Here is a 15133-nt window from a genome sequence, read left to right on the forward strand (position 1 = left end):
GACCGAGATGCCCAGCGCATGCGGCAGATGGAAGCACACCGGCAGCGTGAGATTGACGAGGCTAACCGTCGTGATCTGGAAGCCTACAACGCAGCCATCCCCAAGACCAAGGTCCCGATGGCCCAGCAAGAGCTCGGCGGCTACGGAGGTGGTGGCTCTTCCTCCCCGTCTCCGGCGGATCGGTACAACCCTTCCAGAGCCGCACCGCCGGCGCCGAAAGCCAGCAACCAGCAGGTCGGCAGCCTGCGTGCACAGCGTCCCGCCCCCTCTCCCCCCACGGCCGGCTCCACACGGCCGCCCCTCAGCTCGCAGCAGAGCTCCAGCTCTCTGCGAGATCCCAACCAGGCCCAACGAGCGCCGCCGCGGCCTGACCCGAACCAACAGCGTTACCCGAACGGCAGCTCAGCCTCGCAGCCCCGGCAGAACGGCCCCAGCCAGGCCCAGGCTCCGTCACGCCTCCCCGCGCCTGTGAAGCCCTTGAACGTCAACAAGGCTCCAGCGCCCCAGCCGTCGGACGGCGTCAAGGCTGCCGAGGCGGCCTTGTCTGCAAAGCCCCCGGCATCCGAGCGCAAGCAGGACGTGCGCATGTCCACCATGTCCGAGGGTGAGGTGATGGCCAAGCTCAAAGAGGCTGTTTCTAAGGATGACCCCAACCTGTCGTACTCGAAGCAGAAGAAGATTGGCCAGGGTGCCTCAGGATCCGTCTATGTCGCCAAGGTCAAGGAGACGGCCCAATCGCCTATTGCCCGTGAACTTTTGCGGTCGCAAGGTCTCAAGGCCCAAGTCGCCATTAAGCAAATGGACCTCGCACACCAGCCGAGGAAGGAGCTCATTGTCAACGAGATTATGGTCATGAAGGACAGCCGACACCGCAACATTGTCAACTTCCTGGACGCGTTTCTACGCAACAACAATTCGGAGCTGTGGGTTGTCATGGAATTTATGGAGGGGCGGTGCCCTCACGGATGTGATTGACGGCAATACGAGCATCAGCGAGGAGCAGATTTCGACCATCTGCCTTGAGGTAAGACGATGCCATTTTGATTCGGGAGGGAACGCAGCTGACCAGTTCAGACGTGCCGTGGCCTTCAGCACCTTCACTCGCAGAACATTATTCACCGTGATATCAAGAGTGACAACGTGCTTTTGGACGCCCGTGGTAACGTGAAGATTAGTGAGTTCATACAGACCCCTTTCTCTGCCCCTCGCGGAGCAATGGCAGATTACTGACCGCGATCAATGTAGCCGACTTTGGCTTCTGCGCCAAGCTCACAGAAAGCAAGTCGAAGCGTGCGACCATGGTCGGCACGCCGTACTGGATGGCACCTGAGGTGGTCAAGCAGAAGGAGTACGGCCCCAAGGTGGATATCTGGTCGCTAGGCATCATGGCCATCGAGATGATCGAGTCGGAGCCGCCGTACCTCAACGAAGAGCCCGCTCAAGGCGCTGTATCTCATCGCGACGAACGGTACGCCGCGTCTCAAGAAGCCGGAGAAGCTGAGCAAGGAGCTCAAGGCCTTCCTGTCGGTATGCTTGTGCGTGGACGTCATGAGCCGTGCTTCGGCGGAGGAGCTGCTGCTGCACGATTTCCTCAAGCACGGATGCCCTCTGTCAGAGCCTCGCGGATCTCCTCGCCTTCAAGAAGACGGCCAAATAAAGGCGGCGACCGGCGGCAGACGGGCACAGAGCGGAGAAGATGATGATGGTCATGGCCGTGACCGTTGTTTTACTTGGGGGCCCCTGAATTGGTTTGGATGACGGCGGGATTGCGTGACGAAATTACTTACTAGATGACCAAGTCGGGCGTTTCGTGGATCTACGGAGGTGGTTGAAGGGGGAGAAGACGCTCCATGACAGGAGGAGCAGAGGAGAGAGAGAGGGAGACAAGGACAAGGACAAGGACAAGAAGCGCTGAGAAGCAGAGAAAGGGGTTTTCGCCGACGTCACGGCGACGGGTAATCGGTAGAAACGGCAAGGCGCCAAGCCCGAACACGGCGCGTGGTTTTATGCCGAACAGCGACGGGACAACGGACAGGACGGACGACGACCGGGGTCGCGGCGGCTATGGTGGCGGTCACGGTCGTGGTCGTGGTCGTGGTTATGGTCCCGGTCTGTGGTCTGTGGTCTGCGCGGACGAGTGTGCATAAGGGGCAGGTCTCTCGACAGAGGGGGCACTGCTGCAAGCGAGCGATTGGCCTTGGGCAAGGGAACGAGTTCATAGGAGTGCTCAATGAAGCGGAATGATTCATAGTATGGAATGACGAGGTCGGCATGATGCTCGGCGACACTCTCGCTCGTGTAGTGTGATGGGAAGGATAGGAAGGGCAGAAAGGCAGAAAGGCAGACAGTGCTGTGGAATCAGCCCTGTGGCCCCCGATCCTGCCATGTCTGCCGGGGGGTTTCGCGGGCCGTGATTAGTTGGATCGTTACACGACGGGACCAAGGTGCACGTAGCGTGGAGCACGCAGCAGGATATGACGCGTAGGCTCTGTGTTGGGCCTCCTACAAGACGAACGACGACGAAGACACGGACGACGAGGAAGACGAGGCCCGACGACGGTGGAGGGCTGGTGCGGGGCCGGGCTGGAGGAAGCCGAGCGATTGGTGTGGTGTGGTTCGGGAAAAACGCGAGGTCTCCAGCACAAGCGGCCAGCCAAACGAGGTGAAATACGAGGTGTCCGCTCGTAACACCCGGGTTCCCCAGCACTTGTACCTACCTACCTACCTGTATCGCGCCTGCTCTGCTGGCTGCCGATGGCGAATGCTGCTGTTGCACTGCTCTCTCATTCTCGTTTCCCCTTCACTGCATCGAACAATCTCATCAAAGGCAAAACCACTTGATTCGTCAACGGGTGGTTTCCTCCCCACGGCTTTCCTCTCGCGCCGGATCAGGGCTTCTTCTGCGTTTGGTGACGCCTTTATTCTCGCTGTTGTCACTGGCTCTCCAGGGTGGGACGGCCAAAGCAGCCTCGAGGGGTGTGTCACCCACCGACACCACAAGCAGCACAACCACAGGAGGCCCGAGGGGATTTTTCTTCTTCTTTGAGGAGCAGTCATGTCGCCCAGTCCGTCAGCCGGCTCGGCGACGCCCATCATGCCGGGCACGCCGGCCGCTTCGCGCGGGAGCTCGAGGCTGGGCGCGACGGGGGCCGAGACGGGACCTGCTGAGGCCGACGTGGACATGGAGCTGGATCTGGATCTGGAAGCCGGCGGCAGCGGCCCAGCGGGCAGCGGTGGTGGTGGTGGTGGTGGCTCCACGGGCAGAGGCGCAGGCACGCCGGCTTCGGGCACAGTCGTGTCGAGGCGATCGCATCCCAAGTCGAGGACAGGATGTCGGACCTGCAAGAAGAGGAAGATCAAGGTGGGTGTTTTTTCTCTCTCTCTCTCTCTCTATCTCTTGCAGTTGTTCCTTTATCCTTTGCCTGGCTTGGCGTGGCTTGGCTGCAGCGGTTTGCATTTGATAGAACGGTGGGGGCGATGGCCTGTCGGGAGACTCGGGTATCTCGGGTGGAGGGCATCGTGGGATGGGTTGGTGACCTTGTCTTGTTGACTTGGCACCTCATAGCTTTGCGACGACTTCTTCTCTTTGATCTTCTTTTGACCCTTCTTTCGAGTCTAGACACTAACACAAGTAGTGCGACGAACACAAACCGTCCTGCCGCAACTGCATCAAACATGCCGTGGCCTGCGACTTTCTCCAGACCCATGCAACGTCGACGTCGGCGCCGCGGTCGCCATCGTCGTTCGACTTTGCCGGCAACCCTGGCAACGGCCTGTCGACCTTCACAGACCTCAACATGGTCGACCTTGAGCTCATCCACAACTTCACGACCTTCACCTATGCCACCCTCGGCTCCGATCCGCAGGTGCGGCAGATGATGAAGACGACGGTCATCCGCATGGCCCTCGACTGCGAATACATCATGCACACCGTCCTCGCCGTCTCGGCGCTCCACCTCTCCCACTATCGCCAGGCGCGCGCCGACTTTTACGTCACCAAGGCCATGCAGCACCACCAGGTCGGGGCCCGCGTCGCCATTGCCCTCATGGGCGGCGACCTCCACAAGGAGGACTGCGAGCACCTCCATCTCTTCTGCCTCCTCACCCTCTTCTACGCCCTCGGCTCCCCGCGCAAGTCCTCCGACGACTCCCTCCTCATGGGCCAGGGCGCCTTCCCCAACTGGATCTTCCTGCTGCGCAGCCACGAGCCCATCATTGAGCGCCTCGACCCCCACAACTACACGGGGCCCCTGAGCCCCGTCTTCGCCCTCGGCCGCGAGCGCTTGGCCCGTCGTCAACAGTTGGGAGCAGCAGCTCCCCGGCCCGCCGCTCCTCGGCGAAGCTCAGCGCCCTCGTCACCAAGGCCGTCACGGACCCGGACCTGCTCAACACGTATAGCTTTGCCATCGAGCACCTGCGCCGCGTGCTGACGCTGCTCGTGGCCAACGGCGACAGCGCCATGGGACCCGCCGTCCGCCTCGAGGGCTGGGACGTCATCATGTGGAAGTGGCAGGTCGCCAGGGATTTCCTGCCGCTGCTGCAGGGGGCCAATCCGGCGCAGGAGGCCGTCGCCATCTTCGCCCATTTTCTCATCCTCATTAAGAAGGTCGAGGACCAGTGGTGGCTCGAGGGCTGGTCGACCCATCTCATGGGCAAAGTGTGGGAGAAGCTAGATCAGGAGCACAGGCTGTGGGTGCAGTGGCCGATAGAGGAGCTGGGATGGGTGCCGCCTTAGGTTCAATCTGTTCTGTTGCCTTCATTGTGACTCCAGATGAAAGTCCGCCAAGTGTATGAACGGATGCTGTAGCTTGCCTTTCGCTGGGATTTGAAAAAAAGAAACCCCGACAGACACAACATGCCTATTCTATCCGTCCCCAGCTCCAGATGTTGAGTCCAACCTTGACGCCCTCTTTCACGGGCAGTCCGGCGTGCCACGACTCGTCCCAACCCCGCCTGCTCCCGTCCGGCCGAAAGTTCTCCCAGTACACAGCATTGCCGGGGATCACCTTGAACACGACGCCCTCTTTCCTCGCCGCCTGCGTCTCTCCGTCCGCTGCACCCTCCTCGTCCTCGCCCTCGCCCTCGCCCTCGCCATCGCCCTCACACTCGACAAACCGACACCAAGACCCGCGCCGCGCCGCGAGCCGCGGAAACGCGGTGCCCCCGCCAACGACCCCCTCGCCCGCGAACCCAGGCCATGACGCTGCTGACGCGGCTCCACCCGCCGCCGCTCGACGCCCAGTCAAAGTGTGGCGGTAGGTGGCCGCCGGACGCATACCGCTGCGTGGTGGGCCGTCGTGGCGCCGTTGGCTGTCTGGGAGGGGGTCCAGAGGGGTTCACTGGCTTGGTTAGTTTTCTGCTTCTTCTCTTCTTCTCTTCTTCCTCTTCTCTTCTTCCTCTTCTCTTCTTCTTTTTTTCCCCCTTTTTCTTCTCTTCTTCTTCTTCTTCTCCTTTCTTCCTGAACCAGTTTGGTCATGACATCTTCATGCGAGAAAATGAACGAGGAGATCGAGAAGGGGCTCAAGAGAAGCGGACAGAAACGAGAAACGGAAACGAGAAACGGAAACGAGAAACGGAAACGAGAAACGGAAACGAGAAACGGAAACGAGAAACGGAACGGCCACCCACCTCTCCTCCAACATGTGGGCGCGCTCCTCCTCGGTGAGGAACCCCTCGAGATAGAGAACCAGCGGCTGGCGAGAGTAAATGTGCACCGCGTAGGCGTCCGGCGCGCAGTCAGGGGCCGGCGCGTCGGCGTCGTCGAGGGCGAGGTGGGACGTGTTGAGGAAGGGCCGCGGGGCGTACGACGATGACGGCGGGCCGGGAGAGCCACTGCGTCAGCGGGCCGAGGGCGAAGAGCAGAAAGGCCACGAGGCCGGCGAGGTAGGAGATCATTGTTTCCTGGACAAATGTTCCTGGACAAAGGAACCCCCCCAAAAGAATGAGTGGGAGCCGGTGGAACGTGTGAGACAGACGTGAGCGGACGTTCGAGGGAGAAGCGCAGGATGGATGTGGTTCGATTCAGGATTAGGTAAGTCCGGCTAATCCGGCATGTGAGCCCTCACGTTCGAGCCAGAACGACGAGACAACCCCCCCCCCCCTATCCCTCATGACATGGTGATGTGAGCAAATCGCCGCCATCACTGCGTCTTCTTGGGGCTCACCGTCTGTCGGCTGTGCCCCGTCGTGAGGAACGCCCGCACAAGCACCCAGAGCACCCATCCGAAGCCCAGCACGACGGCCGCCGCCGTGCCGACACGCACCCACGGCGCATCATCCGCGTCGAGCACAGGCACCCTCACATCGCTCAGCAGCCGGTTGCCAGCGCGCGGTTTCGGCTCTACGTGCCAGAACACAGTCTTGGGCCCGAACAAGGCGTCGTACCCCAGATTGGCCCGCTCGAAAGGCGTGCTCGGGAACTCGACGCCTTCGCCGACATCACATGCCCAGAACACGGCCGGGTACGGCACGCCAATGTCGGCGTACCCCTCCGTGTTCGGCGCCAGGTAGCGCAGGTGCAGCGGCACCTCTGCCGTCCAGGCCGCGGCCCGTGCAGGCGGCGCGAGCTCGAGCAGGATGCTGGAGCCCCAGACTTGGGTAGCGTAGGCCGGGGCCTCGAGGTCGACGGGCGACGTCGAGTGGCGCAGCGCCGTGAGGTTCTTGGACGCCAGGAAGAGGTCGTCCGAGAGCTGGTAGCGGTCTGCAAAGATGGTCTTGGGCAGCGTGAAGTAGGCGTTGAGCGTGCAGCTGCCCTCCTCCTGGTCCGCGGGCGGCTGGGAGCCGGTCAGGGAGAGCTGCAGCGTCGGATGCAGGCTGTCGGCGGGAGAAAGCCGGATGTAAAGCTGTCGCCGGATTGGCGGTGCCGCGTCGGAAAGGCGAACATGACGGGTGATGGACCCTTTCCCGTGTCGAGGACGGTCAGGGCGCCAGAGATGCCGAGCTCGTGCGCTTCGGCCTGTGCCGAGGGGTCGAGGCCGAGGATGCCTACCTCGGTGCGGTGGCCCGGCGTCGACGCGACAGAGAGCGGCTGGGACCCATGAGGCCACTGTGCGGTCACTTTGAGGGACGCCGAGGTCGTGTCCCATGATATGTCGATGGTGGCGGCAGTGCTCAAGGTGCTCGCCCTGGATGTGCACGCAGCGTCCGACGGCGCGCAGTGCTGGGCAATGAAGTCGACAAAAGGAGCAATATCCTCTATCAACTCATAGTACTGAAGCGCAGGAGCTTGTGGGTGCGTGGCTGTGGACCACTGGACGAAGGTCTAACTCGGCGTCAGATACGCTGACGATGAAGCCATCACGATGGAACTCACGTCATTGTCCTGGCACAAGTCCACACTGTCTCCTCCAAAGATGTTCGTCTTGGCGGCGCATATCGCTTGCCTGGGGTTCTTCTTAGCACGCTCCACGACTTGACTGTGGCCAAGAACACTCACCCATTCGCGCTCTGTCCCTTGGCCGGCGTGTAGAAGATGTGCAAGCCGGGAGATGCTCTGGAGATGAGAGGGCTCACAGTCGTGTAGGCTGCAGAGCTGACCCATCGGACATGCAAGGCTTTGGAGTCGCGGGCGAGCTCTTTGAAGGCGTTGGGGAGTTCATCGATGCCCCAGGTGAATCTGTCCTCCCGCACAGCCTCGAGGTCAGGCCCCTTGATGCCATGCTGGCCGATGTCGAGGCTCTCGGGGTTGATGCCACTGCCAGTCTTGTGGATGAACGTGACCCTCTGCTTCATGGCGGTCGGTCCCTGGATTTCTCGACTTAATCTTGCCGCTGGCTGTTGAGCTGCAGGGTGAGATGCTCGAGGTCAGGTATGGCTGAGTGAGGTTGATTGTTGGCAGATGGATAGTGACAGTCCGAGGCCCCCAGTGGGCACGTCCCCTGAGGTCGCCTGTCGAACAGTCACCAGCCCCCTGGAATGACAGGCCGAGCCACGTGGCTGGTGCTGTCCCGCGCTAAGCCCGATCAACGCCGTGCAGGGTATCTTGTTCGGAGGGGCATGCTTTCACGAAGACAGTCTTCAGCGTAGTTCCATGTAGAACATGAGAATCCAACGTTGTGACAATGCATCCTGTTCTCCTCGTTCAAAAACGGAATCAGGGTTTTTCATCAAACCTTGAGTTGTTCATCTCAGTGCTCCCCGGGGACAGGGTTGTTTCCATCCACCTTTCAAACCTTGGCGAGTGAGCTTCCGAGTGTCACCTAATATGTGCTGGATTAACCTGCTGACCTATCCGCGATTCTGTTCTCCGACTGGTAATGAATGAGGCGTAAATCGCTCCAAGGCACAGTGTACATCAATGTGGGCCTGGTCAAGTACATGAAGCTCCATCGTTCTAACTTGGAAATGAAGAGCTGATAGGATTACTTGGCTCATAGCTCCGTGAATCGTCATCTTTGTCATGGGAAATTGCCTCAACAGCTTCCCCGATACGAACTGAGAATATCCAGATCATTCTTTAAACTCTTACCTTATTACTACGGTCATGTCCAAGGTGCTATTGGCCAGTTCACTTACATTGATTGTCGAACGGAGGGAGAAGGTGATGTTGGATCCGGCGATATTCCAGAACAACCGATGTTGTGGAATGAAGAGACGGCCGAACCATCATCTTGCTGCGCTTCAAGAGCCGTACAGATACGTATCATGATGGTCGACTCTATACGGACCCCTCTGACCGTCATTTTTCTACCGAATCTTTCTCAGTCAAGTCAACGCCATGTCTGAAGACAAATCTCGTTTTCGATTGGAGCATCGGAGAGACCGAGTAAAGCCCACGGAACGATTCTATCGATGTCTTGCGAGGCTTGGAACGTGTTACTAGCTTCAGACTCAGACTTCAATGAGGTCGTTTTCCCGGGCAAGTCTCTGCAAGCATCACAATGCTGTGACGAGGACAAATTGCCAACTTGATAAACACATTCATGTTTGAGAATTTCTTCTTGCAGAAGATCAATGACATTGTAGACGGTCACTATGTTTGCAAGGGACATTTCGCACTCTGAGCACTTGGTATATGCAGCTCAGATGACGTCCATGTCTGTAGGTAGAACTAATAGGCACTAGGGCTATGATGGCCTGCAAGGCAGAACAACTTACCTAGGGTTTCTAAGTATCACACCTACATCCTACATTGAGCTCTTCCATGATCTTGGAGTTGGTCTCTGTGTCGATAAGTAACAATATTGTAGATGCATATCCGCAGGGCAACCTTGGACAGCAGACTGTTGATACAGGCTCCGCATGCCAATCACTACGGCGCTTGTCGTCCCACGTATGTTACACCCATTGCCCTACGTCCTGAGCAGTGTAAGATATAGGAGGAGCATATTGACATAAAGATAGACGCACACCTCTTGCTATTCCTCAGAGGCTTCTCAGCGGTCTGAGTGTCAGAGCCCCTACGGAGCCACGGAACAGGGGCCTAGGACAACGAGAACGTGGACGTAAGAACTGTAGAGGGCCCTTCTAGCTGCGGAGGGCTAGAGTTTGGATGTTTCCCCCCGTAAACTTATGGTCTACTTATCTGCGGATCTGGTGCGGAAGACCCATTCACTCTGCTCGACCCATGCTCTGACGTCGAGCAGGGACACTGCATTACTGAAAGTCATCCTACATAATAAGTCCTGTCTGGAAATGCTTCAGAGACTTTCTAAAGGATACGGTAGACTCTATAGAGCTTAAGATGTGCTGTTGAGAGTGACAGCGGCGAAGCAAACTCCACTGTGTAGTGAAATGCTCTGAGGAAAAGGACGTCACCTTTCACAACGATCAAACCAACGAGCCAGCACGGCAGCATGCAGTGACGGAGATAATTACAACGCTCATCTTGCCATGTCGTCAAGTATTCAGCCTTACACAACTAAATTTGAACAAGCCACAACTCATACAGATGATGACTCAAGCGGGAAATGAGCAAATAGAACATGAATATCATATACACTCGATATGCGTATGTAGGAATCGTCGTCGTAAATGGGTATACGACTTGGATAAACATCATCACACATGTCGCCTGCTCCGCATTGCAAGTAGTCCGGGCGCAGGAGCGTAAACGAGGATATCTTTCAAGTCCGAATTCAATATCAGCGGTCTCCACACTGTGAATTTACCCTCAGGTGAAAGACAAACGATAGTTATATCACAACTGGTCGATATCGAGACTGCACGGCTCTGAATATTCTAGCAGTGACCATGGTCAACGTAATCACCGTGGCTACGACTTCATATCCGAGGGCCATCATCCAAGCACATGGCGACCTCTATCATCGTCAGCTTGGCTAACACCTAGCTTGGTATGCCTCAACGGCAGGCGAAGCTCTTTGGCGCCACACTTCATGTGACATCAAGCTCCTCGAAACATCAAACAACGGCATACACAACCACGACCATTCCGAGTACCCGCAATCAAGGCTTAGACTTATCCATGCCGTCGAATCGCAGCATCTTCCGAATCGAGGCCTAGTCCCGGAAACAACTTCGAGCACGACCACATCAATATCAGACGGAAACAATGCGTTTGCTCCACGGAATGGTAGATATCTCGAGTCTAGTCCAAGGCAGAGGGACACATGGACGGAGAGCGCGATGCGGCAAACGTCACGACTCTCTCCCCGATGGGACGAAGCGCGACGCCGGAAGACGGGAAACACGAGGTCTGCCATGCTCTGTCCGATCTTTGATACAGGAGCACGCGACCACGCCTCGGGACGGAAAGCCGGGTTCGGGTGTCATGCGCGAACGAGGAGGTATACGCTGGGATATTCCTCCTGCTCCTGTGCTTGGCGAAAATTAGCGACAGAACAAAAAGGAAAAAAAGGACACGGGCTGGGCTGTGCACCCCCTTTGCCTCGTGGGTTATTGAGCGAGATTCAGCAACACACAGCCCTGCCTCTCTTTCTCGCTTTCCTGGCGTTACTTCAGATAAGCCACCATACGCACGCACCGTGCCCTGCCATCTGCTACCCACTGACGCGGCGCATCTCACGAAGCAGACTCGTCTGATCTGTCTTAAAACGGAGAAAGACAGCGAGCATCTACTCGCAACTCGAGTAGAAACAGACATTGAGCTCCGTGGCAACCTATTTCATGCTTACTTTCTACACGGCTAAGAGGCTCCTCTCAAGGGCATCTCGCGTCTTTACACGGCATGCCCCTGAGACGAGCAAGAAGCAAAAAGGTGGAATCATGCCGTCCGTGCTCTCGGCTCCGAGCAGATAGACGGACGGACGGACGGACGGACATATACCCAGCAGTGCGACCCGCAAGGCAGTCTGGCAGGTGATGCGTTGGCAGTTGTTCATCTTGGGATCGATACATCCCTTCCTTGAAACAAGGCGTCCGTCAGGGGACTCTCCGTGTCGTCCGAGTGAGGGGCTCTTTCTCTTGGCGCTACAAGCGGGGGGCAGGCTGGAGAATCACAGGGCTTTCCAGCAGAAGCAAGCAGCAGGCTGTCTGGGGTAGGACCGGCACCTCCCCCCTCCCCCCCCGGGCCCGCAGTGGTCTACGTTGCCACCGACAGCCACAGATGGCGCGGCTCCCGCGGGCACATAGAGATAGCTGCGAGAAGTTGTCAATGTCGGTCTGGGATATGGATCATATGCAGGGTGACGAGTCGATCTGGCGCTGTGGCGAATGCCTCTGACATGCGTGAGATCGGGCCTGCATATATCGCTTGGACTGACGGCCGAAGACGACTGGTCCGTCGTTCGGGGGTGTCATCGGGTGAGCAAGGATGAAATGCAACCCTTTCTCGGCCGGCCTGCCACTTAGGGATTGTTGCTCATCATCGGTGACATGTTTGCCATTGACAGGTGTGGCGCTCTCGCCCCCGCCACAGGCCTCGAACGTGGACTCCGACATCCATAGTAGAGCGATTGTCGCATGTCCTGTCCGGAGCGTGCTCCGTAGAGATTTAGAACGAATGGCTGACTAGGGAGCGAGCCAACCCATCAGCCACCAGTTCCAGGCGAATATGCACAATCTCACCGGGGTGGAAGGTGGACGAGCGACTGAGCTGCAGAGTCGACGCCATCGAGCTCTTCTCCATCGTGTCTTCAAGATCATGATAACAGGTCGCCAAGAGGTAGCAAAAAGGAACATCAGAGACCGTGCCCTCGCAAGCAGCACCCGAATTAAGGCAATGCCCCATGCCGTCCTCTTCGGCACTTTAGCACTTTAGTATCGGAAGCAAAAAGCCGGCAGGGTCTGGACAGGAGAAAAAGGGACGGGCGGCGGATATCAAAGCAAATAAACAAATATGGCATACTCCTGGACCCTGACCTAGACATGGTCCAGAAAACGAGCGTGAGAATTTACGGCACGGGAGGAATCCCCGCCGCCGGAGCGCACTGACGATGGAGACCATTGCAACTGCAAAACTGCAAAATCATACACACCAGGTGTCAAAGTGAGGCGCAGCTAGGCCGGCAGAGCGCAGCTCACCTCGCTTTGCCGTCTTGCGTGTCGGTGGTTATCGGGCCCGACCTGCCTGTCAAACTGCCAAGTTGGGCGGATCGGACCATTCTTGAGGATGCACATGCCTGTTCCGCAAGTTGTGCCGAGAGGACGAACCGATCCGACCACCCTCGTCTCCCTGAACTTTCCAGGACCAGGTGTGGTGTCACATTGAAAGCAGAGGAAGAGACGAGCTGTAGGGGTCGACGGGCCTGAAGGGTTCCGGGACAGGACAGAGGGGCGCGGACAGGGGCCACGCAGGACTTGCCAGACTGAGGTGGATGTTTATCAAGGATTGAAGCGAAGGAGTAGGTCCACGTCGAAATGACAGACCATGGCAATCCTACCCTTCTTCCCTTCTGATGCCCTGCCTGAAAATTTCTTGATAATGACGTGGCGTGAACACAAAAGGGCGATGTTTGAGTGAGATGGGATATGACGATGCGGCCCGAGCAGAACGGGGCAGACCAACGACGACGTACCCGGGCGCATTGTGACAAGGCTTGGGTGGTGGGTTGGCAGGCCAAGCCAGGGCCTACTTCAGAACCTCGCGACACTCGACCGTCTGGGCATGTTGAAACGTCGTTGTGCTGCACTCGCCGCCCAGGTGGGAAACTGTCATCGCCCGTCATTCCTTCAGCTGACGGGACTAGCCTGAGTGCATGGCTGTCGGCACGTTGGCGAGACCGAGGCCCGGCGGATGGCTTGGTGTCTTCACCTTGCCAGGGGCGCAAGGTGGTGGGTGGGCTGGTGGATGTGTGGATGTCGCTGAACTCGATGACGGCACCCCTGTCGAGAGGCAACCACGCCACTGTACATCGCGGCCTCTCCTTGTTCGTGGCTGTCAAAGTCTGACGTCCTGGGCGATGGATGTGGGCAGATATTCCCCACGGGCGGCCCTGTCATCTCGTAGAGGATCATCCTCCCCATGGCCTACATCCTTGCCCTTCGAGAGAGGTTGGCCTGGAGCTGAGTCACTCGCCTGCGCTGACGGTGGTGAAGAGAATGGCCTGGGGAGCACAATCGCCCCCGGGTGGACTGCTCTCTGCCGCTCTTTGCCATTTCTGCTGCAAGGCCCCGGGCAGTGCTCGAGGCAGGGCAACCGCAAGATCGCGGGCGCACGCACGTTGGCTCTTCGATGTCGACACCCTGGCCTCCCCCGGAAGGTTCGCATCTTGATCTTGAAGGAGACGCACGTTGCGATTCGTCAATCCCACAAGACGGTAACGAGAGAGAGGTGACAGGACCCCTTCTCCACCTGTCGGCCAGCCTTCCAGTATATCTTCCCTGTCACGCTCGCTTGTTCGATTTTGACAGGACGCTTGGGCCAGATCAGGTTGGCGCTCCGCACATCGGACCGGGATGCATAATGGCCACTCTATCCTTCTCATTTTGGGCCGGAAACCTTTGCCTGTTTCGTGGCTGGCACCCGGGGACCGAGCCGCTGAAACGTGCGAATCATGTGATGAATTCATGCCTAAAAGGAGTTTTGAAGGAGAATATTCGAGCGCCTCATCTGCCTGTACGGGCTTTTTGGCCAAGTCGTGTGGCTCGCATGTGCTTTGGAACCCCTCCACGAAGCAGAATTATACCGACTGCACAAGGAATACATCGAGGGTATGTGTGTCTGCATTTGATCATTAGCAGAAATACCTGATGCGGAGAAGACCGCCCCGCATCTTTAGCTGAATGAAACGGTACGCGGAAACAACGGAACGACACGGATAACAATGCTTTATCCAATCTTGCACCGACATTCGCGACTCGAGCCACCGGGACTTGTGGTCTGTAGGGCTTCTGCCAAGCACATGTCAAGCCCATGGAATCGCAGCCGAAATGGATGGTCCTGGAGCCGGGGGTTGCTCGCGCATCGTCTTGGCTCTGGCGCCCAATGCTATTGAAGATCATCGAGAGTCGGGCCATTAAGCATCTTGAACCCTCTCCTCGGTTCCCTCGAATAGGCAGATGACTACCAGGCGATGCAGTACAAGCAACCTTCACTGACCTGCAGCACCACGTACGTACGCCTTCCCTCGATAGGGGAAGGTGCCAACCAGGCTCGAAACGGCGCTCGTCGGGCCCGATTCGTCTGGCTGCAGTTCAAGCTTTTACCGAGCATGAACGTTGCATCTACAACGCTCCATTGGAATGGACATCGGTCAGGCCAATCTTGCGAGAAACAAGTTTCTCGTTCAACCCAGGAGCCGATGTTACGGCCAAGAGTTTCTCCACAGCGACTGGTGCCCTTCTGCAGCTTGATCTCGACTGCAGCGAGTGCCGCCACACCGTGGTGGCCGATTCGGATGAAACGCTTGAAGAAGACACGCCTCGTCATAATGTTGCTGCCCCTGTGGAACGCTTATTGTCTCCATACCTGCAACGCTTTTGCCACTTGTCGCGGAACGAGAGTCGTGGTACGTCGCACTCACGCACGCAGATAGAGGCACAGAATTAGGAGGCGGTGACAAAGGGTTCAGATTTGATACCATCACCGAGGCTGACAGGTCTGACTGGGCTCCTACGAGATGCGCTCGCATATTGCTTGCCGTCGAATTAGCCTCAGGGGAGCACCAACAACTTGTGGATCGTAAAAGAGCCACATGATTCCCAGAGCTGGGGCACTGTTACACAGAGAGGTCTGCGATATATGTGCGAGGAAGACGACAAGACACACACACCT

General features: G+C 57.7%; 3 protein-coding genes across 3 annotated transcripts in view; 2 read left to right on the forward strand and 1 right to left on the reverse strand.

Annotated features, from left to right (window-relative positions):
* Positions 1–2147, forward strand: part of VDBG_06791 (serine/threonine-protein kinase shk2) — a gene marked incomplete at both ends in the record, with an annotated part of 3262 nt that extends 1115 nt beyond the window's left edge. Inside the window, 5 exons of the mRNA XM_003003183.1 lie at positions 28–923; positions 994–1024; positions 1075–1174; positions 1246–1527; positions 1858–2147. Coding sequence (XP_003003229.1) covers positions 28–923; positions 994–1024; positions 1075–1174; positions 1246–1527; positions 1858–2147 — 1599 coding nt within the window. The remainder of the gene's footprint in view (positions 1–27; positions 924–993; positions 1025–1074; positions 1175–1245; positions 1528–1857) is intronic.
* A 908-nt stretch (positions 2148–3055) lies between these two features.
* On the forward strand, positions 3056–4735 carry VDBG_06792 (conserved hypothetical protein; the record flags this gene model as incomplete). The annotated part of the gene is made up of 3 exons (XM_003003184.1): positions 3056–3361; positions 3702–4259; positions 4343–4735. 3 exons carry the CDS (start codon positions 3056–3058, stop codon positions 4733–4735), a joined length of 1257 nt encoding a protein of 418 aa, XP_003003230.1.
* A 1405-nt stretch (positions 4736–6140) lies between these two features.
* VDBG_06793 (PBN1) lies at positions 6141–7731 on the reverse strand (the record flags this gene model as incomplete). The annotated part of the gene is made up of 4 exons (XM_003003185.1): positions 6141–6813; positions 6882–7261; positions 7313–7415; positions 7436–7731. 4 exons carry the CDS (start codon positions 7729–7731, stop codon positions 6141–6143), a joined length of 1452 nt encoding a protein of 483 aa, XP_003003231.1.
* Between the last annotated feature and the right edge of the window lie 7402 nt (positions 7732–15133).

The sequence above is a fragment of the Verticillium alfalfae genome, genomic scaffold (assembly GCF_000150825.1).
Source record: "Verticillium alfalfae VaMs.102 supercont1.8 genomic scaffold, whole genome shotgun sequence".
Lineage (NCBI taxonomy): Eukaryota > Fungi > Ascomycota > Sordariomycetes > Glomerellales > Plectosphaerellaceae > Verticillium > Verticillium alfalfae.